Source organism: Cnephaeus nilssonii (genome assembly GCF_951640355.1).
Source record: "Cnephaeus nilssonii genome assembly, chromosome: 14".
Taxonomy (NCBI): domain Eukaryota; kingdom Metazoa; phylum Chordata; class Mammalia; order Chiroptera; family Vespertilionidae; genus Cnephaeus; species Cnephaeus nilssonii.
In genome coordinates, this window is record NC_137085.1 from 60,290,224 (window position 1) to 60,315,634 (window position 25,411).

Below are 25,411 nucleotides of genomic sequence, written 5' to 3' on the forward strand. Positions count from 1 at the left end.
CCATCCAGAGCTGAGGGGTCAGTGCCGACATGTACTCATAAGGAACTGGTGGACATTGATATTGGGTCTCAAAAGAACTGTTGGACCAGAAAGAAACTCACTACAGACTGATTCATTTGCCTGTCAGCATAACTATTATTGCTCGTCGCACATTCAATTCTTATAAGTATATCTCTAGTGACACATGATTTCGCTCATCTAGGGGAAATGATGAACAACATAGACTGATGAACAAGAACAGAACCAGAAACAAGGAGGCATCGATCGGACTATCGGGCCTCAGAGGGAGGATAGGGGAGGGTGGGGGGAGGGGGGAGAGATCAACCAAAGGTCTTGTGTGCATGCATATGAGCCTGACCAATGCTTAAGTTCAACAGAGGGTTGGGGCATCCATGGGGAGGGGTGTGGGATGGGAATGGGGGGATGAGGACAAATATGTGACACCTTAATCAATAAAGAAATTTAAAAAAAAATTGCATTTATTTACAGACACATCATTATCCTTGTAGAAAATTTGATGTAACTTACAAAAAAAGCTCTGCAACTCATAAGCAACTTTAGCATGATTGCATTATGTAAAACCAATAGATAAAAACCAATTGTAAAAAAATGCTGAAAGTCACTAATCATCCGAGAGATACAAATCAAAATGACAGTGAGGTACCATCTCACACCTGTCAGAATGGCTATCGTCAACAAATCAACAAATGACAAGTGGTGGCGAGGATGTGGAGAAAAAGGAACCCTCGTGCACTGCTGGTGGGAATGCAGACTGGTGCAACCACTGTGGAGAACAGTATGGAGTTTCCTCAAAAAACTAAAAATGGAGCTCCCATTTGACCGAGTGATCCCACTTCTAGGAATATATCCCAAGTGGAAACTAGAAGCACCAACCAGAAAGGATATATGCACCCCTATGTTCATAGCAGCACAATTTACAATAGCTAAGATTTGGAAACAGCCTAAGTGCCCACCAGCAGATGAGTGGATCTGCTGTGGTACATCTACACAATGGAATACTATGCTGCTGTAAAAAGGAAGGAACTCCTACCATTTGCAACAGCTTGGATGGACCTGGAGAGCATTATACTAAGTGAAATAAGTCAGTCAGAGAAAGATAAATATCACATAATCTCACTCATTTGTGGAATATAATGAACAACAAAAACTGATGAACAAAAACAGATCCAGAGACAGAAGCATCAATCAGACCGTCAAACCTCAGAGGAAAGGTAGGGGAGGGTGGGGGTAAGGGGAAGAGATCAACCGAAGAACTTGTATGCATGCATATAAGCCTAACCAATGGACACAGACACCAGGGGGGTGAGGGCATAATTGGAGAGCATGGGGAGGGGGAAGGGGGTTAAGGACACATATGTAATAGCTTAATAAAGAAAAAAATGATACATGATTTAAAAAAATATATGTACTTCTAGTGGCCAGGTGCACGAAATTCTGCATGGGTGCAGTCCCTAGGCCTGGCTGTCAATCGAAGTGCGAGTGTCAGGCGAGGAAGGGCAGGCTCCAGCTGACCTCTGGATCCTGGGCAGCACCTGTGCCCCCGGGCTCCCACACGCCCCCCTCTGCCTGAGTCCCCATGCGGAGATGTGGTGAGCATGGCTGGATGATGCGGGCCAGGGCGCAGCGTGGGCCTCTGGGCTACCAGGCGATGCTGCATGGAAGCCGGGTGGGCAGCATGCTCTCTCTTGGCCGGCCTTCAGACCGGCTCCTGTGTGAACCCACAGGGACCCCGAATGGCTCCTGTGGTCCCAGCGGCTGCAGCCTGGCTTAACTGGAAGAGGCTGCGTGGGTGCAGGGGTGGGCTCCTTGCGGGCGCCCGGCCCCTGAGCACGGGGGCTTCCATGGTGTGCAAGCCTTGGCGTCTCAGGGGTAGGTGGCAGAGGGAGTGAGAGCGAACTCCAACTCGGTGGATACCCTGCATTCTCACCGCACCTCTGTCCCCGTCATTTCCGCCCCAGGTAGCCGGCAAGAGGTCGCAGGGCGTCGCCTATGCCCGCCATGTTCCATGCCGGCCCCTGGTGGTCAGCGTACATCATAGCGAGCGGTCGAACTCCCGGTCGAACCACCGAGGGGACATTGCATATTAGGCTTTTATTGTATAGGATTATCACTATAATGTCTTTCCTCAACCTAGGTCTCCTGTTTTTATTTATTTTGTAATGAAATTTGAAATAGAAATTTGGTAAATTAGTTATGTGCTGCTGAGTACATCAAAAGGAACTTTAAAAATACATAGAAATGATAAAATTATAAAGATATTTTAACATGGGAAAGGAATAAATCAAAAGCCAAAAAAAAAAAAAATCAATTGTATTTCTAGATAGTAGCAATGAACAATTGGAATTGAGTTAAAAGAAATAGTGTCGTTTACAGTAGCATCTAAATATTAAGTACTTAAGGGTCAATCTTAGAAAAGAAGTGAGAGACTTATTTGTTGTAAACTATAAAATACTGATGAGAGAAAATTTTAAAAATCTACATTAATGCAGAACTAAACTTTTTTCATGAGTTAGAAGACTCAATATTGCCAATCCTCCTTAAATTGACCTACCAAGTCAACACAGTCTCAATTAAAATTGTACTAGGCTTTTTTTTTTAGAAATTGACAGGTGGATTCTGAAATGCTTATTGAAATGCAAAGGACCTTTGCAAAGACAATTTTGAAAAAGAACAGAGTTGAAGACCAATACTGCCTGTTTTCAAGATTTATTGTAATGCTACATTAATCAAAACAATGTGGTAATGACATATAGACAAATAGATCAATGGAACAGAATAGAAAATCCAGAAATAAAAACAAATATTGGAAATTAATCTTTGAAAATGGGTGGTATAGTGGAGAAAAGATGGTCTTTCAACCAGTGATGCTAAAAAAATGAATCTTGACTCATACCTTACACCATATAAAAATTTACTCCAAATGGATCATAGACCTAAGTGTAAAACCTAAATTTATAAAACTTTTAAAAGAAAACCTGGGAGAAAACTTTTGTGATCTTGGATTAGACAGTGATTTCTTAAATGATACCACAACCATGGTTCATTAAAGAACAGATTGACAAATTGGACCTCATTAAAACTAAAAATTTCTTTTCAAAAGGCACTATTAAGAGTTAAAGAAAAGTCACAGATTTGGAGAAAATATTTGCAAAGCATATGACTGGTAAATGACTTGTCTCTAGAATATATAAAGATCTTCAAAACTCAATAATTAGTAAACAAAGAACCCAATGAAAACATGGGCAAAGATTTGAACAAACTTCACCAAAAATAAATGAATGGGAAATAAGCACATAAAAAGATGGTACTCATCACTAGTTATTAACATGCAAATTAAGACTATAGTTAAGTATCACTATTGATGTATTAGAATGTCTAAATTTAAAAGACTAGCCTAATAGAGTGTTGGAGAGGATGTGGAACAACTGGAACTCTCATATACTGATAGTAGGAATGTAAAATGGTACATTACTCTAGAAAACAATTTGGCAGTTTGTTAGAACTACATACACCTACCAGGTGATCCAGCCATTTCATCTTAGAAATTTACCAACAATAAATGAAAGCATATGTCCAGAAGGTTTGTACGCTGGTGTTCATGACAGCTTTAATAGCCCTAAACTGAAAATAACACACATGTCCACTACATAGGTGAGTGGATAAACATATTGTGGCATATTCAACAGTGGACTATTCGGCAATAAAAAAGAACGAGCTATTGATACATAAAATAGGATGGATGAATCTCAAAATAATTATGAGTGAAAGAAGCCAGACAAAGAATACATACTATATGATTCCATGTATATCAATTCTAGAAACTGGCCTATGGTAATAGAAAGCAGATCATTCATTCTCTTGGTGGGAAGAGGGATAATGAAGGGTACAGAAAAATTTTGGGTGTTGGATATGTTTACTGGTTTGACAGGTGTATTTGTGAAAGCTTACCAAATTGTACACTTTAAATATGTTTATGATAGTATGTAAATTATACCTCGCAGGAAAGTTGTTTTTGAAAAGCATATAAAATCTTTGGAAATATCTAAAACCTCAGAAGCTTAATTTTATTTTTAGAGGTACTGAGTTTAAAGGTAATAGAAATCTTGACTCAAAGTTCATATTCTCTAGGTTTTTACCATGTAGTACCCAATGTGTATTTTATATAATTTTATCTTCTTTGGTTATAGTTTTTTTATGCTCTATCTGGTATTTATATATGAAATATTTATGATTCCTAAATATAGTTTATACAGTGTTTACATAAAGTTTCTTCACTATAAGGGACTGACTTCTAACTGGATTAAGATACTGATTTAGTTATACTTATTACCATTACCTTTCTTTTTTGTGTATTAGACCTTGACTAATTCATGATGAACTCTTTTTAAATGTAAAGTGTAGCTGTAGGAATTCTGTAATTTAAAAGAGAATGATTTTTTAAATGGTCTAAATATTGTCTATTAAGTGCATTTTGCTCAAAGGAAAGCACTGGAGCCCACCTCTGATAGTTTGATTATTTATTTTCCATTGATTTTTAGAGAGAGTGGAAGGCAGGGTGGGAGTGGAGAGAGCGAGCGAGCGAGAGAGAAACATCAATGTGAGAGAGACACATTGATTGGTTGCCTCCCACATGCACCCCCAACTGGGCTGGGGATCAGGGATCAAACCTGCACCCAGGTATATGTCCTTATTGGGAATCGAACCCGAGACCCATTGGTGTGCAGGTTGGCACTCTAACCACTGGGAAAAACTGGCCAGGGCCAGTTTGATTATTCTTAACAGAGGCTTAGGCACATGAAAGGATCATAGTAATCTTACAAATGAACTTATGCTGCAAATTTGTACTTTGTAGGAGGTAAAAGCTCATAAGATGATACCAACACAGACTTTAATAGAATGACAACAATCCTATATAATAAAGAGGTAATATGCAAATTAACCCTCACAAGATGGTTGCCTACGACCAGGCCAGCAGGAAGGTTAGTGAGGGACAACCAAATGACTGAACAGACAGGCTGCGTGGGGCGACCAGGCAAGCAGGGGGGGCAGTGAGGGGCAACCAAACAACTGAGCAGCAGGCTGTGTGGGGCGACCAGGCCGGCAGGGGGGCAGTTGGGGGAGATCAGGCTGGCAGGAGGGGCCGTTGGGGGTGACCAGGCTGGCGGGGGGGCATTTAGGGGCAACCAGGCTGGCAGAGGGGGAAAGTTAGGGGCGACCAGGCTGGCGGGGGGGGCAGTTGGGGCAACCAGGCCAGCGGGGGGGCAGTAAGAGGTGACCAGGCCAGCGGGGTGGGGGGGTGCAGTTGGGGCTTACCAGATTGGCAGCGGGGGCAGTTGGAGACGATTAGGCTGGCAGGGGCGGGCAGTAAGGGGTGACCAGGCTGGCAGGGAGGGGGCAGTTAGGGGCGACCAGGCCGCCACGCAGAGACAGTGAGGGGCGATCAGACTGGCGGAGGGGGGGGGCAGTTAGGGGTGATCAGGTAGGCAGGCAGGTGAGCGATTAGGAGCCAGCAGTCCAGGATTGTGAGAGGGATGTCCGACTGCCGGTTTAGGCCTGATCCCCGGGATCGGGGCCTAAACCGGCAGTCGGACATTCCCCCAAGGGGTCCTGGATTGGAGAGGGTGCAGGCTGGGCTGAGGGGACCCCACACACAAATGAATTTTGTGCACCGGGCCTCTAGTTTGATTATAAATCCAGCTGGGAAGTGGGTTAGTTGATCACTGTTAACTCAGGAATACTTTAATTTTAGAGAGCCAGGATAAAGTATTTTATTTAATTGATTTTTTTTTTCCTCTTCTAGGAAATATAAGAGCAGCCATGATAGAAGACAAAGGGCCAAGAGTGACCGACTACTTTGTCGTGGCAGGTCTCACTGATACATCTACTCTATTGGATCAAGAAATAAATCGTTTAGATACTAAGTCAACTGGACCTAAAGCTCCAATTATAGACATTGCAATTATTAACAAATCAGCTGGGGAAACAGTACCTGAAGGTTATACTTGTGTTGAAGCCACTCCATCAGCTCTCCAAGCAAACTTGAACTATGGAAGTCTGAAAAGCCCAGAACTTTTCCTCTGTTATAAAAGAGGAAGAGATAAACCACCCCTTACCGACATTGGGTACCATGACTTATTTTCTTTTGCTATAGTGAAGGGAAAAAATTTTATTTAAGGTGCATGAGAATAGGAATTTGAAGTCCTTGATAGTTCTATTATTATTTATTATTTCAGGATGAAGTATTATATTATATATCTCTGTCCAACCTTACTGAATTTCTTTGCATTGTACTTAAATCATTAGATCAATTCCTTTCAAAAGTACTGAAATGAAGACATAGAGCCTGAAATGTGATTCCATTTCTGTTGTACTTATCAGATAAGGTTATTAATTAAACATAAAAGAACAAGAAGGTACAATAAAAGACAGTATTTTTTTTAAAAGGAGCTACTTGGGTTATGTGATGGGTTTTTTCAAAGCCCTGAACTTATTTAACAAAGGAGTATTCCTGTTTTAAAAAATATAACTGTGCTTTGTGGTTTTTAGTACCACAAGGAGGGTATTTACAGTTTAGAAGGAGAATAGTTGTTATGAGATAGCTTCTATCTAATCCACAGCTAATGAACAGTTTTCTCTGCAAAAGCATTTTATTCAATTGTATTTTTAGAATAGCTATAATATTTTTCCATATATACATGTAATGTATTACACTGTTCTGTTTATTACAGTTACCATCAGTTAGTAAAAACATAGGTACTTGAGTATCTTGGAAAGTATTTAGGATCAGTTTGTCCCTTTATACAAAACATTCTGTTGGAATTTTCATGGGGATTGCATTTAATCTGTAGGTCTATTTGGAGAGTATTGCCATCTTGAACCCTGCAAGTTTGCTGAATCTATTGGCTCTACTAGCTTTCATTTGGATTTTTAAAAATGATAGGATAAAGTCATCTGCAAATAGAGATGATTTTCTATTTCTTCCTTTGCATTTTGCTTTATTTGCCCCCTTGTTTTATTGCTCTGGCTAAAACTTACAGCACAACGTTGAACAGCAGTGGTGAAAGCAGGCATCCTTGTTTTATTCCTGATCTTAGGTAGAAAACTTTTAATCTTTCACCATTGAATATGATGTGAGCTGTGAGTTTTTCATAAATGCCATTTATTATGATAAGGAAGGTTCCCTTTACTCTTGTTTTTATGAGAGAGTTTTATCATGAAAATGTGTTGGATTTTGCAAAATACCTTTTCTTTGTTAATTAAGATGATCATGTGGATTTTTCCTTCAGTCTATTAATGTGATGTATTATATCAATTGATTTTCTTATGTTCAAGCTCTCTCTTTTAATGTAACTATAATACCACATCTCAAAAAATTATTAATTACTTAGTATCATCATGTACAAATTTCCCTGATTATTCTATGGATTATTTTTGTGTTTTTAAAAAATATATTTTTATTGATTTCAGAAAGGAAGGGAGAGGGAGAAAGAGCTAGAAACATCAATGATGAGAGAGAATCATTGATCGGCTGCCTCCTGCACGCTCCCTACTGGGGACCGAGCCCGAACCCCGGCATGTGCCCCTGGTGGAAATCGAACCTGGGACCCTTCATTCCGCAGGCCGACACTCTGTCCACTGTGCCAAACCGGCTTGGGCTCCATTAATTATTTTTAAGCAGTTGGTTGCTGGTTATTCTATTGATAGTTGTTCAGATACTGTACTAAGAAAGGTAGCAAGCTGCTGCATTTGACCACTACTTGTTGTGCTTATTACCTCCTCCAGTGTAGCAGTAGAGCTCTGGTGAAATTATCCTAAGGTCTTCATTTTTTAATTTATTTATTGATTTCAGATAGAGGAAGGAAGAGGGGGAGAGAGAGAGAGAGAGAGAGAGAGAGAGAGAGAGAGAAAGAGAGAGAGAAGCATCAATGATGAGAATCACTGATCAGTTGCCTCCTGCATACCTCTCACTGGGGACCAAGCCCATAACCTGGGCATGTGCCCTGACTGGAAATTAAACTGTGACCTCCTGGTTCATAGGTCTACGCTCAACCACTGAGCCACGCAGGCCTGGCCAAAGGACCTCATTATGTTTAAATTTCCAAAGCTAAAAGATTGACCTTTCAGCAGCACTCTTTTAACTCCTTTAGTATCCACCCTGTTTAGCCTCCATCATTTTCCTGCAAGTCAGTGCAATTAGGATGGTAGTCATGCAACTTTATAGGATCACTAGAGGCCCTGTGCACGAAATTCGTGCCCCTGGGGGGCGGGTGTCCCTCAGCCCAGCCTGCACCTTCTCCAATCTGGGACCCCACAGTCGGACATCACTCTCACAATCCAGAACTGCTGGCTCCCAACCGCTTGCCTGCCTGCCTGCCTGATTGCCCCTAACCGCTTCTGCCTGCCAGCCTGATCACCCCCTAACCACTCCCCTGCCGGCCTGATCGACGCCTAACTGCCCCCCTGCCGGCCCGATTGCCCCTAACTGCACTCCCCTGCTGGCCCGGTCACCCCTAACTGCCCTCCCTTGCCAGCCTGGTCACCCCTAACTGCCTTTCCCTGCAGGCCTGATCGCTCCCATCTGCCCTCGCTTGCAGGCCTGGTCCCTCCCAACTGCCCTCCCCTGCTGGCCTGATCGCCCACAACTGCCCTCCCCTGCCAGCCATCTTGTGGCGGCCATCTTGTGTCCACATGGGGGCAGCCATCTTTGACCACATGGGGGTGGCCATCTTGAGTGTTGGAGTGATGGTCAATTTGCATATTACCTCTTTATTATATAGGACTAGTAGCCCGGTGCACGAAATTCGTGCACATTGAAAGGGAATTAATTAGATGAAATATTTTAATATTGCTATTTGCCCTTTCTCTATAATAAAAGTGTGAGAGATAAAAGGAAATGAGTACAATGTATAGGAAAATAATACATAATTTTATTAATAACTAAACAATAACAAAATGATATAACAACAATAACAAGCTTGTAATATAAAAACAACATTGATGCAAATAATGACTGATAAAGTGATTAAACTTATTCTAATATCTCCCTGTATACCACATTAAGAGTAAAAACACTTTCAGAGTGCTTGACTAATTTCCCTTGAGATAAAGTATTTACAACTTTAATTTTAATGTAACATGCTCTTTGAACTCAAGAGAAAGCAACAGCCATAACTGGTTTGGCTTAGTGGATAGAGGTCCCAGGTTCGATTCCGGTCAAGGGCATGTACCTTGGTTGTGGGCACATCCCCCGTAGGAGGTGTGCAGGAGGCAGCTGATCGATGTTTCTCTCTCATCGATGTTTCTAACTCTCTGTCCCTCTCCCTTCTTCTCTGTAAAAAAATCAATAAAATATTTAAAAAAAATACTTTTAAAAAAAAGAGAGAGAGAGAGAGAAAGCAACATTAACTAACCATGTCCAAAAATGGGTTCAGGTAGGAATATTCCTACTCTGTCTAGAGTTTGTCCTTGTGATTTATTAATAGTCATCACAAATGCTGGCATAACGGGGAACTATCTTCGAATTAATTTAAATGGGTGGCCAGTGTCAGATGGGGACAAATCAATTCTTGGAATCAGAACAATCTCTCCCTCTGCAGATCCTGTTAATATTTCAGCTTTGATAATGTTAGGTCGCAATCTTTTGATAATAAATCTGGTACCATTACAAAGACCCCATTTACTATTAAGATTTCTCAATAGCATGATGATTGTACCCATTTTCAATTTTAATTTATGACACGGCATTCCAGAAGGAGTAATACTATTAAGAAATTCAATAGGAAAATTTTCCTTTTCAGCATCATCTGTTGAGTCAATGGAATCATCACTCAAATAGGTGTGAAAATCTCCATCAAGTATATCCAAAATTTCTTCATTTAATTTTTGAACGTGCTCATTTTTTGAACAAAGAATTGCACGTTTAGATATATTTTTAATATTATCTATAGATATACTATTTCCAAAGGTGGCTTTAATAATAGATCCATTAAAAATCATTTCATGGGGAATTTCAATAATATCCATTCCTAAATGAAAACTGCTATCAAGTTTGCCATCTCCAAGTTTTACTAACCATTCACTATAAGCAGAATACTCTGATCTCATATTTGTTTTAAGAGACAACTATCTGAAACATCCCCAAACACTACAGTACTTTTAACTTATTTGTACTATGGCCAGTCATATAGCATGGTGGCACAAAAATCCCCTCTGAAAAGAACTTTCCCACCAAATGCAACATTCAAAGTAGCGCCAGCGAGAGCTTTATATGTATGGCACGTGTGCGAGTCAAAGTTTATTTTTAAATTTCCAGTGTGCGTCATATGTACTGGTTGGTCAGACGGATGGACAAATGTCGGTCACTTAGCCTTTTATCTATATAGATTATGAGTCATGATTTTACCTTTTTAAAAAATTATCCTTTAATACCTCCAAAGCACAATGAGTAAGAATCTGAAGGTTTATGTGGCTTCTATTTGGTTTCTAGGACAAAGTTCTTTCCTTTACCCACCACTCACTTCTCTCCTTTTATTCTTGAATGTTAATTCCAACATAATTTTTGTAACACCTCTTGAAAAGGATCCCACCAAGTTTTTGATAGTCCACATGATAAAACTTACAGAAAAATACAGCATGAGACTTTCATTCTCTCACTAACTTGTTCATATAACTGTAATTCCTCAGTCTCTATAGAATGAAAAAGGAAAATAAAAGTGCCTTCTCTCATTCCAAGGCCTTTCTCAGTCAGGCAACCACAAAAAGAATGAGCCTACAATTCATGCCATGTAATCTCTATCAGGCATAATTCAAATCAAATCCCATCAGGCAAAGTCTGGGATAATTAAAATGTATAAGAGAACAGTGGTGACCTGGGGGAGAACTTATGAAACCTTGTCTCCTGCTTTTGCTGAATATTATTTTTGTTATGCTAGACTCCAAGTCCCTTTCGGGGACCTGGTCAGGCAGCTGCTGTGCTAATCCACAGTCGGTGATCCGTGATGGCAGACCTGGGCAGGCGGCTGCCGGCGCTAACCCATGTCGCCTGCCCTGGTCCGTGATCCGTGATCGTGGACCTGGGTAGGCAGCTGAGGGCACTAACCCACGCCGCCTGCCCTGGTCCATGATCCGTGATGGCGGACCTGGGCAGGCGGCTACGGGCGCTAACCCACGCCGCCTGCCCTGGTCCGTGATCCGTGATCGTGGACCTGGGCAGGCGGCTATGGGCACTAACCCACGCCGCCTGCCCTGGTCCGTGATCCATGATCGTGGACCTGGGCAGGCGGCTGCCGGCGCTAACCCACGTCGCCTGCCATGGTCCGTGATCCGTGATGGCGGACCTGGGCAGGTGGCTGCCGGCCCTAACCCACGCTGCCTGCCCTGGTCTGTGATCCGTGATGGTGGACCTGAGCAGGCGGCTACAGGCGCTAACCCACGCCGCCTGCCCTGGTCTGTGACCCCTATCTGGGACCTGGTCAGGCGGCTACGGGCGCTAACCCACGCTGCCTGCCCTGGTCCGTGATCCATGATCGTGGACCTGGGCAGGCGGCTACAGGCGCTAACCCATGTCGCCTGCCCTGGTCCATGATCCGTGATGGCGGACCTGGTCTGGCAGCTGTCGGCACTAACCCACGCCGCCTGCCCTGGTCCGTGATCTGTGATGGCGGACCTGGGCAGGCGGCTGCCAGCGCTAATCCACGTTGCCTGCTCTGGTCCGTGATCCATGATCATGGACCTGGGCGGGCGGCTACGGGCACTAACCCACGCCGCCTGCCCTGGTCCGTGATCCGTGATGGCGGACCTGGGCAGGCAGCTGCCGGCGCTAATCTACATTGCCTGCTCTGGTCCGTGACCCCTATCCGGGACCTGGTCAGGCAGCTGCCAGCGCTAACCCACACCGCCTGCCCTGGTCCATGATCCGTGATGGCGACCTGGGTAGGTGGCTGGGGGCGCTAACCCACGCTGCCTGCCCTGGTCAGTGATCCCTGATTGGGGCTTGGTCAGCCGGCTGCCGGCACTAACTGCCTGCCCCAGTCTACCATCATGGCTTGGATCCCACCGGCAGCGGGCACTGCCCCCCTCCCCCCGCCATCTTTGCTGGTTTAATGTGTATATTTGCTCCTGATTGGCTGGTGGGCGTGGCTGGTGGGCGTGGCTTATGGTGTAGCGAAGGTACGGTCAATTTGCATATTACTGTTTTATTAGGTAGGATTAGTTATAGGAGCCAGGTTGAGAAATGATTGGCACTTGAGTCATAGAGGCTTCTTTTTGAAAGCTTGACTTTAAGGAAAAGAGAAGATAGTTATGGATCTTGCTATTCAAGGTGTATTGTCCATAGGGCCTGTGAGCATGTTAGATATTCAGAATCTTAGGCACTACTCAGATTTACTGAATCAGAATCTGTATTTTAACAAAATCCTCAGAAGTCATGCTTTAGGACACCTGAGGGGCAAGGGGATGCAGAGTCAAGGGCTGTTTTTAAACCTTTCTTCCAGGGGATAAATAACTTTGAACATCTTTATATTGAAGGAAAGAAACAAATTGAGAAGGAAGAGCTGATATATAGTAGTAAGAGGTAGTATTAATTATGAAACAGATTAAAGGGGTAATAGCAACAGCATAGATGACTGGATTAGCCTTTCATGGAGGGGCTTTTCCTTTGAGAAGGGAAAAGGAGGTTAAAATGAGTGTGAACACCAATTATTGATTGAGGTGGAGTGGTTCTGGACATGTAATGGATTTACTCTCAGTTTTTAACAATTTTCTCTATGGGTTGTCTTAAGAACATAGGTAATATATATACAAGGATGGCTATAGAATAAAATTTTGATAATATCCATGTCAGTTGAAGGTAAACCAGGCAGGGACTTATGGTCTAGCCCTCACTGTTCCCTCTGTTAGCCATCCTTTAAAGGCCATCTTTTCACATCCTTCCCCCACCCCCTCTACAGTCATAATAGAAAGGATGCGAATCTCTAAAAGATTGTTGTTGTTTGTGGCTCAGTGGCACAACTTAAAAATAAAATGATGACTTAGATAATTATACTTAGATGTTCTCAGGTTGCTAGTAGCTTTTTATATACACCTTGCAGTTCCCTAAGGCAAGTTCCCTCCTTGCCCCCTACTAATTTCTTTTTTATTTTTTAACATTTAAGGGACCATATTCTTTTTTTCTTTTTTTAAAATATATACATATTTTCATTGATTTCAGAGAGAAAGGGAGAGAGACAGATAGAAACATCAATGATGAGAGAATCATTGATTGGCTGCCTCCTGCATGCCCCCTACTGTGTGTGTGTGTGGGGGGGGGGGGGCGTCGAGCCTGCAACCAGGGCATGTGCCCTTGGCCGGAATCGAACCTGGGATCCTTTAGTCTATAGGCCGACGCTCTATCCACTGAGCCAAGCACCTACCTCATTTAAATATGAAACACTGTTGTTCAACTTTTGACCCTTTTGACTGATTTATAAACTGAGATAAGATATTTACAAAAATAATTACTTTTTTCCTGAAAGTAAGTTAAGTTAAATAAGATTTGATATTCCCTCATAATGTTAAATACTCTCTATAAAGTATAATTTAATAGGATAATATATTCTCTCTTTTTTTAATTATTCTTATTCTGCAATTCATTTTTTTAAAATATATTTTTATTTCAGAGAGGAAAGGAGAAGGAGAGAAAGACAGAAACATCAATGATGAGAGAGAACCATTGATCTGCTGCCTCCTGCATGCCCCACACTGGGGATTGAGCCTGCAACCTAGGCATGTGCCCTTGACCGGAATCGAATCTGGGACCCTTCAGTCTGCAGGCTAATGCTCTTTCCACTGAGCCAAACTGGCTAGGGCAGGATAATATATTCTTATATGTCAGATATGTTTATTAAGATAAAGAATCAGACTACTATCCAAGGTTCTTATCTTCTCCACTGATTAGATTCATTGACTTTTAAATCAGTATTTTTCTCCAGCATTTTTTATTTTGTGTTCAAACATGCAGAAAAGATAATAGAAGTTAAGTTTTGAAATGGGGGCGTACAAGTCTTCCAAATTTGTCCCACTTCCCTCCCAGATTGCTTTTCAAACGGGTTCCCTTCCATTCCCATTTGAACTTGGACACATTGCTAATTTCTATTAAAAAGGCGCCCTGACTGGTTTGGCTCAGTGGATAGAGAGCATCGGCCTGCGGACTGAAGGGTCCCGGGTTCGATCCCAGTCAAGGGCATGTACCTTGGTTGCAGGCATATCCCCAGTAGGGGGTGTGCAGGAGGCAGATGATCGATGTTTCTCTCTCATTGATCTTTCTAACTCTCCCTCTCCCTTCCTCTCTGTAAAAAAATCAATAAAATATATTATAAAAAAAAAAAGGCAACTAGGACTTAGATAGGAACTTTGTTGACTCTGTAGATCTGTTTGGGAAATACTGACATCTTACTATATTAAAGTTGCTGATTCATGACCTCATGATGAGATATATTTTTATTTATTAACTCACCCAATAAAGGAGTTTTAAGGGTAAAATTTTGATAGGAATTATGAAGGAAAATTTTGTGAAAATATCTGAAGACTTCTTTTCTACGAATTGACCTGAGCATGTTTGCAGTGTTGCCCTTTTCTTGTTTCATATGCTTCTTGTAATAAGCAATAAAAAAAATCAGGTTCTTTGATCCTATTTTTACTTCTAGCTGTTGAAAAATAGTAAAGAGATATATATTTCCCAAAGTAATAATTTTAGTTTTTGTTTGTAATTAAGATTTGGGAAACAATAGAAGAGACCAATTATTATTTCCAAAATTAAAACCAGCATTAAACTGAACTTTATTTACTGTTCTATTTCTCCCCTTCCTGTCATGCAGAGTTCTATATGAAGGAAAAGAAAGGCTTATTTCAGGATGTGAAGTGATCCAAGCCACACCCTATGGTCGCTGTGCCAATGTCAACAATAGTTCAACTACTTCACAAAGAATCTTTATCACTTATCGAAGGGCTTCTCCAGTTCGGCCCCAGAATTCCTTGGCTGTAACTGATATCTGTGTTATTGTAACCAGTAAAGGAGAAACCCCTCCTCATACTTTCTGCAAAGTTGACAAAAACTTAAATTGTGGAATGGTAAGAATAAAGTTTCATATTTTAGAAAAAGCATAATTTTTGGATTCCTGTTGATTATTGGGCATATAATTTACTCTCAGTTTATATTTTCATGATTTTTATTATTTTTAGCTTTCTAATTTTATGATACATAATAATTTAAAAATCTTTAGCTATCTGATGCTTTAGAATAATTTCATTCAGAAAATAGATACTTAAAGCCAGGAATTTTTTTGGGGTGGTGCATGCTAATATTGCTTTTGTTAATGCTAATTAGAGGTTTAATTAACTTCTGGGTTTCAATGGTGTGTGGGTTTTTTTTTAAGGAAAACTGCAGGGAGTCTGGATGGGGACTCTTATATATATTTATTTTAAACTAGAGGGCCAGTGCACGAAATTCGTGCATGGGTAGGGTCCCTAGGCCTGGTCGGCAATCAGGGCGGTTTGGGGCCTTCTGGCTGCCAGCCAGGGCCTTCCTTCGTTCCACGCTGCCCCCTGGTGGTCAGCACACCTCATAGCGAGCGATTGAACTCCTGGTCTCCCGGTTGAACTCATGAGGGGCCAATTTGCATATTGGCCTTTTATATATAGAGATATTTACAAACTTATTTTTTTAAAACCATTTTTATTGGTTTCAGAGTGGAAGGGAGAGATATCGTTGATGGGCTGCCTCCTGCACACCCCCTACTGGGGATTTAGCCCACAATCCAGGCATGTGCCCTGACTGGGAATTGCACCGTTGACGTTCATAGGTTGAGGCTAAACCACTGAACCTCACCAGCCGGGCATATATATATATATATATATATATATATATATATATATATACACACACACACACATATACATACACACACACACATATATATATATATGTATATATATATATATATATTTTTTAAACAAATGTATTCTTTTTTAATCCTCACCGGAGGATAATTTCCCGTTGATTTTTAGAGCGAGTGGAAGAGAGAGGGAAAGGCAGAAATATCGATGTGAGAGAAACATTGATTGGTTGCCTCCAGCACGTGCCCCGACCAGGGCCCAGGCCAGGGAGGAGCCTGCAACCGAGGTATGTGCCCTTGACCAGAATCGAGCCCGGGACCCTTCCGTCCGCAGGCCAACGCTCTATGCACTAAGCCCATACATACTTATTTTTTAAAAGGGCTCTAATGAAGAAGAAAATTGAACATATACATTTGATTTATAGTTTTATGAGACTAAAGTTTACTATTGAATCAGATTTATCTTGAAAAATATGTTTATATCAAACTAATATTAGCTTAAATATATAGGTAGAGAGGTCTGATGCATCCATGGTTATTAGGACAGATTTGCCTCTGGAGGTAATGACTTATAGCACCCCAGTGACCCCAGTCTTTCCTCGTTTGGATTCTGGTGTCCACTCTAGTTTTTTCTCTCTCTTTCAAATATAGGTATTTCTGGATTACTACAGAATTCTGAACTTTTTGAAACTGTCTTCAAGTCAGTTTAACATTGGTGGCAGTGTTATTTTACTCTTTTCTTCTAATGTTCTCAACTTCATGTTTTGCTGTTTTTTATACTATACTAGAGGCCCTGTAAGAGTAGGCCTTCCTTCCCCCGGCTGCCAGCACCAGCTTCCCTCCGGCCCCCAGGACCCAGGCTTCCCTCTGGCCGCTGGCTGGCACCCGGGACCTGGGCTTCCCTCGCAGCCCCCGGCTTCATCTGGAAGGACGTCCAGAAGGACGTCTGGTCTAATTAGCATATTATGCTTTTATTATTATAGTCTGTTTTGATAAACATGCTTTAAACAGACTCCCTGAATAAATAATCAGAATCTTTAAAAGATATTCAACAAAATGAAATTTTTTTCTATTTTGTCTTTTTTAAAACCTAATTTATATTTTACAGTGGGGTTCCAGTGTGTTTCTGTGTTATAAGAAGTCTGTACCTGCTTCTAATTCAATAGCGTATAAAGCTGGTAAGTAAACTTAAAAAAATTATCTCTATTACTGTAGTTATTGTTGCACATTAACATTTGGTTAGGAAAGGCAATGTATGCTCCCTTATGTAGTTTGTGGAATTGACCCATTCATAAGTGGAATTATCTATAATTTTAGCATGTAAAGGCATAACTATTTTCTTAAATACATTACACATTATGAGGTATGTTAATATTGTCTCCCCAAAAGTGTTGTTAATTAAATAGAAACTTTCATCTCAAACAGGCATTTGTGGAATAAACATGCAGGTGTTTAGTCTATACTAATAGATTTAACAGTTCAGTGGAAAAGTGCTTACTCTCTGATCTTTTATATTTTGGCAATCAGAAAGGTGTCAAATTGCATCTTTACTTCTTATATTTCCTTCTCTTATCTCTTTGTGTCTGATTTGAAACCACATGTTACTTGCCATGAAAGGTGGACTTGCTTCCTTTCTCCCTTGTTGCAAAGAATCAGCTATATGGAGGACAGGAGGGCCTGAGAAACTTTTCTGCCATGAAGTGTTTGAGAAATCTATCGCCACATTCTTACTGCACAGTAAAGTGTCAAGGGCTGTAAAGATTTAAGTGTGACCTCTTCATCCCGCTGGTATGGTGGGATAAAAACTGAAAATACAGGTATGCTCCAGTTGTAAATAGAAGAGAAATACTGGAATACTTCTTTGTGAAAATAAGCAGTGTCAAATACATTTTGATCATTCACAATATTTTTAATAAAGTTTTACTTCAAAGAAATTAGGCAAATTTATATCTGAAAAATGTTGATTTTCCTCATAAAGACATTCATATTAATGGGTTAAACTATTTAATTAATATAAAATTACAAATTCAGTATCATTTAAAAATGTGATACTGTTAACATTGCAGTAATGTGTTGATTGTATGTGATTTTCTTAAAAATTATTTTTTTGATGGGGAGAGAGTGTCACTTTAAAAAATCTCACAGAAACAAGCATGAAAGTATTCAGGTATTTTATATAAGACATGTATTTTAAAATACAGAGTTTTGAAGATTGAATTTGCACTCAAAAATCTGCTACTGATTTTCAAGTGTTTATCTTGGATGTGGTCTGCTAAAGGCTAACGAACTAATGACATGTAGGGGCTGTGTTATGCTTCTCGGAGTACCCCCTCCTACTCCTACTTCCTTGGTCTCACATTCTCTGTACTCGGTCACAAAGGGTTTCTGTCTCATTTACTTTTCATGTTGCATGCCTTTTATACTGTTTCTCTCTCAAGATGAGTTTAGGGACTGGGATAATTTCTGTTTCTTTGGCATTCTTTCATAATACTTGTTCCTTCCCTGAATTTTTTATAGAAGACTAACTGAAATAGTTGATAAATTTTCCTGTGTGTTTCTTACCATTCCTATAAGATGTTGGCAGTATGTAGAAGAAAATACATTAAGATTTGTGATCCTATAGAGTTTTAACTAGTATATTTAGTATATTTTATGAACTAAAAGTCCATAGTTCAAAAAGTAAAGGGTAAATTTGTTTAAATTAGTAAAATTTCTGATATGGCAAGAGAAAAATTGATTTTGAAATTTCACACAAATATTTCCATGAAGTTTGCTGTTAAAATATCCTAATAATGTATCACATATACTTTATGGAAGAGTAACTATTTAGAAAAACTTATTATTGTCTCCTTTCTCCAAAAGGTTTAATATTTAGATATCCGGAAGATGATTATGAGTCATTTCCACTCTCAGAATCTGTACCTCTCTTCTGCCTTCCTATGGGAGCTACTATTGAATGTTGGGATCCCCAAACCAAATACCCACTTCCAGTTTTTTCAACTTTTGTCCTGACAGGTTCTTCTGCTGAAAAGGTATATTTTTTTCCTCTTTTATTTGACCTATTTTGTTCATATTTTAATCCTATTAAATGATTAATAAGACCCAACTCAAAAAACAACAACACGTTTTTATTGATTTTTAGAGAGAGAAATGGAGAAGGATAGAGAGATAGGAATATCGACGAGAAAAATCATTGATTGGCTGCCTCCTGCACGCCTCCTACTGGGGATTGAGCTGTAACCTGGGCATGTGCCCTGACTGGGAATTGAACTAGTGGCCTTTTGGTTCATGTGTTTACACTCAATCACTGAGCCACACTGGCTAGGCCTAACTTTTATTTGAATGTTAGCATTATTTGGACAGAATACATTTTGGATTAAATTTGCACTGTAGTGAAAGGTGAAAGGTCAACATGAAAATTGGTATCAGCATGTTGATACCCCTGAAACTTCTACAGAAAGTAATATAAAGTCTTTCTGGAGAGACACCCCAAAAACTCAGGCCTTAAAATGAGATTATAGCACGGCAGGTGTGGCTCAGTGGTTGAATGTGGATATATGAACCAGGAGGTTACTGTTCGATTCCCAGTCAGGACAAATGCCTGGGTTGCTGACTCGATTTCTAGTAGGAGGCGTGCAGAAGGCAGCCGATCAATGATTTTCTCTCATCATTGATGTTTCTGTCTCTCTCTCCCTTTCCCTTTCTCCCTGAAATCAATAAAAAAGGTATTTTAAATAAATAAATAAAATAAAATGAGACTATAATAAAAGCTAGAAGATGTAGGAAGAATCAACAAGACTCGTAATACAAAGCTGGATTGGACCTTTTATATTGAAATGAAAGAATAACAATATGAAGGATATTATAGATTGAATATATAATTGAAATGATTCAAGACCCCTAAAAGCATCAAAGAAAGATTAGGATATTTTGAAAAATGAATAGAAAGATTAGAAAAGAATCAAACGTGTAGGAATAAAAAATATGTTCTTAAAATTGAATTCAGTGAGTAGTTTAAACAACAGAGAAGACATACATGAAAGGAGAATTAATGAAGTGGAAGATATGTCACTTCAAATGTAGTACAGAAAAACATAAGGCATAAAAGAAGTTTAAATATGTACAGGATAGAATCAGAACAACCAATAGACATTTAATGAAGTCTAGAAGGAGAGATCAGAAAAGGGAGAGGCAGCATGTAAAGAGTTAATGGTTGGTTGAGAGTTTTCCAGGCTTGATGAACAATTGAGTCTAGACTCAAGATACACTCTGAACTTCAGTAGAAAAAAAGTAAAAATACAAAACCACCTCTATTCGTATAGGGAACATCAAAACACAGAAAGAAGAGACATTTACTTTCAAAAGAACAGCCATTAGATTGGCTAATTTCGCAACAACAAGGATCCGAAGAAAAATAATATATTAAAATGGAGGGTGTAAGCAAAGATAGTTTAAAAGCATGCAGAAAGCACTAGCCATAAGAGAGAAGATGAATAATAGACCTCACTGGAGTTAAGAATATTTATGCATTCAAAGATATCAATAAGAAAGTGAAAAAGCAGGCCCAAGCTGAGAGAAAATAATGCAATATATGTATTCAGGATGGGTCTTATATCAAGTAAATGTAGAACTTCTACATTATCAGCAAGGAAAAGAAGCAACCCTGTGGCCCAGCTATTATACTCCTGAGCATATCCCAAGAGATGTGAATGTATACATTTTCCAAAAACATGTACATTCTTTATTTGTAATAGTAAAAAATTGAAAAGATCTATAAACAGTAATGACATAGAATGATAATTTAAAATAAAAAAAGATATCAGGAATAAATGTTATTTAGAAAATAAAACTACAGATGTAGTAGAAATTTTAAAATTTCTTAGGAAATTTGATAAAATAGGCAATTTTATTGAAAATTATAACCTACCAAAGCTGACTCTTGTGGCTCAAACAAAATACATTGGCAGCCTCATTCTACAAGTTTGCAGCCTCTGGGTTAAAGATAATGAAGATTAAAATCAAGCATAGTATCTGAAATATAGTGAAATACTCATTTAATGAAGGCCATATATTAACTGTATTGCTTACAACTAAGCTAACTTTTTAATTTAATAATCATTTACCGATTCTCTTATTTAAAAGCAGTAAATAAAATGAAAATTTTAAGATCTTCAAACACTTGAGTTACCAAATTATGACAAGTAGAGAACAACAAAGCCTCATTGAGATGCTTGTTAAGAAACCTCTTGAGATCACTTTGAGATAATTTTATCTGCAAGTGTTGTATCTATAAAGACAAGGGTTGCCCTAGCCAGTTTGACTCAGTGGATAGAGTGTTGACCTGTGGACTCAAGGGTCCCGGCTTCATTTCCGGTCAAGGGCACATACCTCGTTTGCGGGGTGTGCAGGATTCTCTCTCATCATTGATGTTTTAATCTCCCTCTCCCTTCATCTCTGCAATCAATAAAAATGTATTTTTTAAACAAAGGACAAGGGTTAATATGATAATATATTACTAAGTAGTCATACGATTTATATAAGTATTACTCTCTGGTTTGAGAACTTTTTCATCACCCTAAACAGAAGCTTTCCTCACCTCACCCCAAGTCCCTGGTAACCTCTATTCTACTTTTTGTCTCTACAAATTTGCCTATTCTAAGTAGGTCATATACATGGAATAATATGATATTTTGTGTCTGGCTCATTTCACTTAGCATAGTGTTTTCAGGGTTCATCCATGTTGCTGTATCTATCAGAATTTTATTTATTTTTAAGGATGAATAACATTCCATTGCACGTATATACTATATTTTGTTTATCCATTCATCTGTTGATGGAGATTTGGGTTGTTTCTACCTTTTGGCTGTTGTGAATATTGCTCTATGAACATTGGTGTACAAATACCTGTTTGAGTTCCTCTTTTGAATTCTTTTGGGTATACAGGTTTCCGCTACTCTCCAAAAGTAGAGCATTCCTATGAAATCTTTTACAAACCAAAATGATGTAAAGTGAAGAAACAATTACCATTAATTTATATAGGAAAAATTTTGAGCGTTCCCAAATCCCCAAAATAACCTACCAAATCATACCAAATAACACATAAAATCTAAAGTAGCACTAACATATGGTAAAAGCAGGAATGACATGATAAATACACACCATGCTTTGTACACCCATCAATCCACTCAAATAATAGACTTTCCATTTTATCCATTACTGGATGCCAACTAAAGGAGACCACTTTGCTACTAACAGAACCAATAGTAACTTTGGCAGCTTTCAAGATTCTTTCTTTGTGTAAATAGTACAAATGGACTAGGCAAGTTCAACACACGTAGGATGTCTTTAGTTCATGATCAAACGCTTAATCATGCCATTTTATGCTAAGCATAATACCCTTAGAAGCTCTCTTAGGCTTTTCTGATACCTTAGGACACATCTTGCAAACAGAAGCACAAAATAAATCTAAATAAAGCACAGATACTCACAGATACAGTTCAAAGAATGGGGGCTTGATGTGGAGATGATGAGTGTGGTTCCCCGGGAAGGAGCTTGGTGATGCCACTCTCACTGCTGGGGTGCGTACCGCTTCTGTATTTCTGGCTGCCAAACAAATGCTGAATGCTATTATTGCTTTTTGCCTACTTTCATAAAAGTGAAAATCCTCTTTGTATTAATTCTGTTAGCGTAAACAGGTGCTAATATAGGTCTTTTATAAAAGGGAAGTGGCATAATGTGAACTTGCAAAAAGCAGGGAATGCTTGTATACCTAAGAGTGGAATTGCTGTGTCATCTGGTTATTCTTTTTTGTTTGTTTTTTTCTTGGTTATTTTTTATTTAACTTTTGGAGGCACTGCTAAACTGTTTTTCAGCAGCAGCAGCCACACCATTTTATATTCCCATCAGCAATGTCAAAATATTTCTTTTTATTTATCTGTCATGCATTCTAAGCAAATATTTCTATGGAATAAGAGAAAAAGAGAAATTAATTTTTAAAAACCCTGAAGTCTTATAATGAAATTCTGTTGCTCTGTAGGTATATGGAGCTGCCATCCAGTTTTATGAGCCTTACTCTTGGGAACTTCTAACAGAAAAACAGCTTATGCAGCTGGGCCTATTGACACCTGTGGAGAGAAAAATGGTCTCCAAATCCATCAATTCAAACAAATGCATTTGTTTACTCTCACACTGGCCTTTTTTTGAAGCTTTTAGAAAATTTCTCATGTTTATCTACAAACTTTCTGTGTCTGGACCACATCCTCTTCCCATTGAAAAGTACGTATAATGATGAAAGACATGTCTGCTGGAAAAACTGTGTGTGTGTGTAAATATATATTTATTTCATTCTTTACCTGACTTTAAGCAGCAAAGTTAAGGGGAGTCACAGTCACCCTACTTTTTACTTGCTCCCTTTTTACTTGAGTCATTGACTGAATTTAAAATTGAGGAGTGGTGGGTGAGGATGACCAAATTTTCTTTTGAGAATTCAGCTGAGGAAGAAACTTACATACATTGTACTGTGTGTTCTTCCTATTCATTTTCTAATAACCAAGAGAAAAGTAGCTGTTAATATACACATTTGTACACACTCAGTCATATCAGTGGTCATTCTAAAATCTAATTGTAAAACATCTCTAAGCTTATGTAGAAATTTATGTTAAAAGTAAGGTTTTGGTTTTAGCTTTGGTAGAATTCTACACATTTTCCCTTTGATTTAGAATTCCCTTTGTCATGGAAATATTTTGTAAGTAAGAAAGATATATGTGGAGCAGAGCCTCTGTCTTTTGAAAACCATGTCTTTTCTGACTTCTAGTGGCACATTGACCTTTGTTTATTATAGTAAATAATTTATGTATCCTACTAACAAACCAAGAGGTGTCAAGAGCTTGGTGGAAATGTATTATATATACGTGTAGACATAGATTTTTGTTACAATTTGAAAAATTTTCCATTATAGCAGATAGAGTACCATCAAAATGTACTAGTTTCGTGGATAAGTTGGGAGTAAAGTTAATATAAACTTATCATACCTTGGTATAGAAATATGGTTTCAACTTTCAGATTGTACTCATGGAATGACAATCTAATGGTTCATAATTCTGATTTAACTTTCAACCTTCATATTATCTTAAAATTGTTTGAATTAAAATTTAATGTGACAGTATAGCAATCTTTTGAAAAATTAAGTTTTCATAAATAGTTTTTTAAAATCTGTGTAGTGATTAATTTTTTATCAGTTGAAGTAATAATTTGCATTTTAGTGGCCTCTAAGATCTTAAAACTTTGGAGAAATGTAAGAAGCATTATATTTTTCTGGCAATAATAGAGGATAATGTGGACTTTAAATCAGGAAATATGTTGTGCATTTCAGAAGTTTAGTAGGATGAGTACATTTATTTACACTAAATTTATTTAGTTAGGATAAGTTTTAGGTAAGTGGCTTTGTCGTATTTGGGAAGATATATAATGATATTTAAGATTTAAAAAAAAATCTATGAAGCATTTTAGCAAAGTAATTATGACCTTTATTTCCAATTCTTTTCCAGGCACATTTCACATTTTATGCAAAATATCCCCTTTCCTTCACCACAAAGACCGAGAATCCTTGTACAGGTAATCAAAAAAGAGTATATTTGACGGGAGCCCTGAATATGTTCATTATCATCACTGTAGAGTGGGGGTTCTGTGACTCTTTGGGTTTGAGGTGGGGTAGTATGCATTCATAAAGTCCTTGAATTTCCGGTATTTTATATCTTTACTAAACATCCTTTGTACTGTTTTTTTGAACTTTGGGTGTACGAAATTGGAATAATTTTAATTCCTGATTCATGACATTAACAACATTGGTCCATGTATAGACTTTTTGTAGCTGATTTTCATAACTTAAAACCCAGAATTATGGGCATGTTTTTAATATGGGAGTGACTGATATTAAATATGAAATGAGTTAAGGTTGGAAGGTAAAAATGAAATAGTCTATAATAGTGCTCTTCAAACTATCTATCTTAAAGGACTAGGTCAGTGATGGGCAACCTTTTGAGCTTGGTGTGTCAAACTTCGCCAAAAAACTGAGCATAACTCGGGTAGTGTGTCACTTTGAGGATAAAATATTATTTCGCAAATGTTTCATCCTCAGGAGCAGCAAATGTTTCATCCTCGGCATGCGGCCGCTGTCATCAGAAATGGCTACGCGTGTCAGTGCTGACAACGCGTGTCATAGGTTCGCCATCACTGGACTAGGTTTTTTTAAATTTCCAATCTGTGGCAGACCTACATAAGTATACAGCTTGTGACATATGGAACTTACTATGTGAGATCTGTATAGACATGTACAAGTCTATATCCTGTCCAAAGACATAAATTCACTGATCGTGATATTGGATGTGTGGGCAGTGTCAGATTGCCATAAAAATTTCTTAATGGTTTGCTCTCCATTTATATATTATCTTTTCCTGGACCCATAACGGTTTGCAAATTGGCACTTTGAGAGCACTGATCTATAGAGGCAAGCATTTGAATTT

At 39.0% G+C, this 25,411-nt stretch overlaps 1 protein-coding gene across 4 annotated transcripts in view; it reads left to right on the forward strand.

Moving 5' to 3' along the window:
• DENND4C (DENN domain containing 4C) overlaps positions 1–25,411 on the forward strand; it is a 121,180-nt gene that overhangs the window by 24,556 nt on the left and 71,213 nt on the right. For all 4 annotated transcript variants that reach the window (XM_079790678.1, XM_079790679.1, XM_079790676.1 and 1 more), the window contains exons 2-7: positions 5,822–6,143; positions 14,874–15,126; positions 16,999–17,068; positions 18,753–18,922; positions 22,927–23,165; positions 24,437–24,503. In XM_079790678.1, the coding sequence (XP_079646804.1) occupies positions 5,839–6,143; positions 14,874–15,126; positions 16,999–17,068; positions 18,753–18,922; positions 22,927–23,165; positions 24,437–24,503 (1,104 nt within the window). In that variant the 5' untranslated portion in view covers positions 5,822–5,838. The remainder of the gene's footprint in view (positions 1–5,821; positions 6,144–14,873; positions 15,127–16,998; positions 17,069–18,752; positions 18,923–22,926; positions 23,166–24,436; positions 24,504–25,411) is intronic.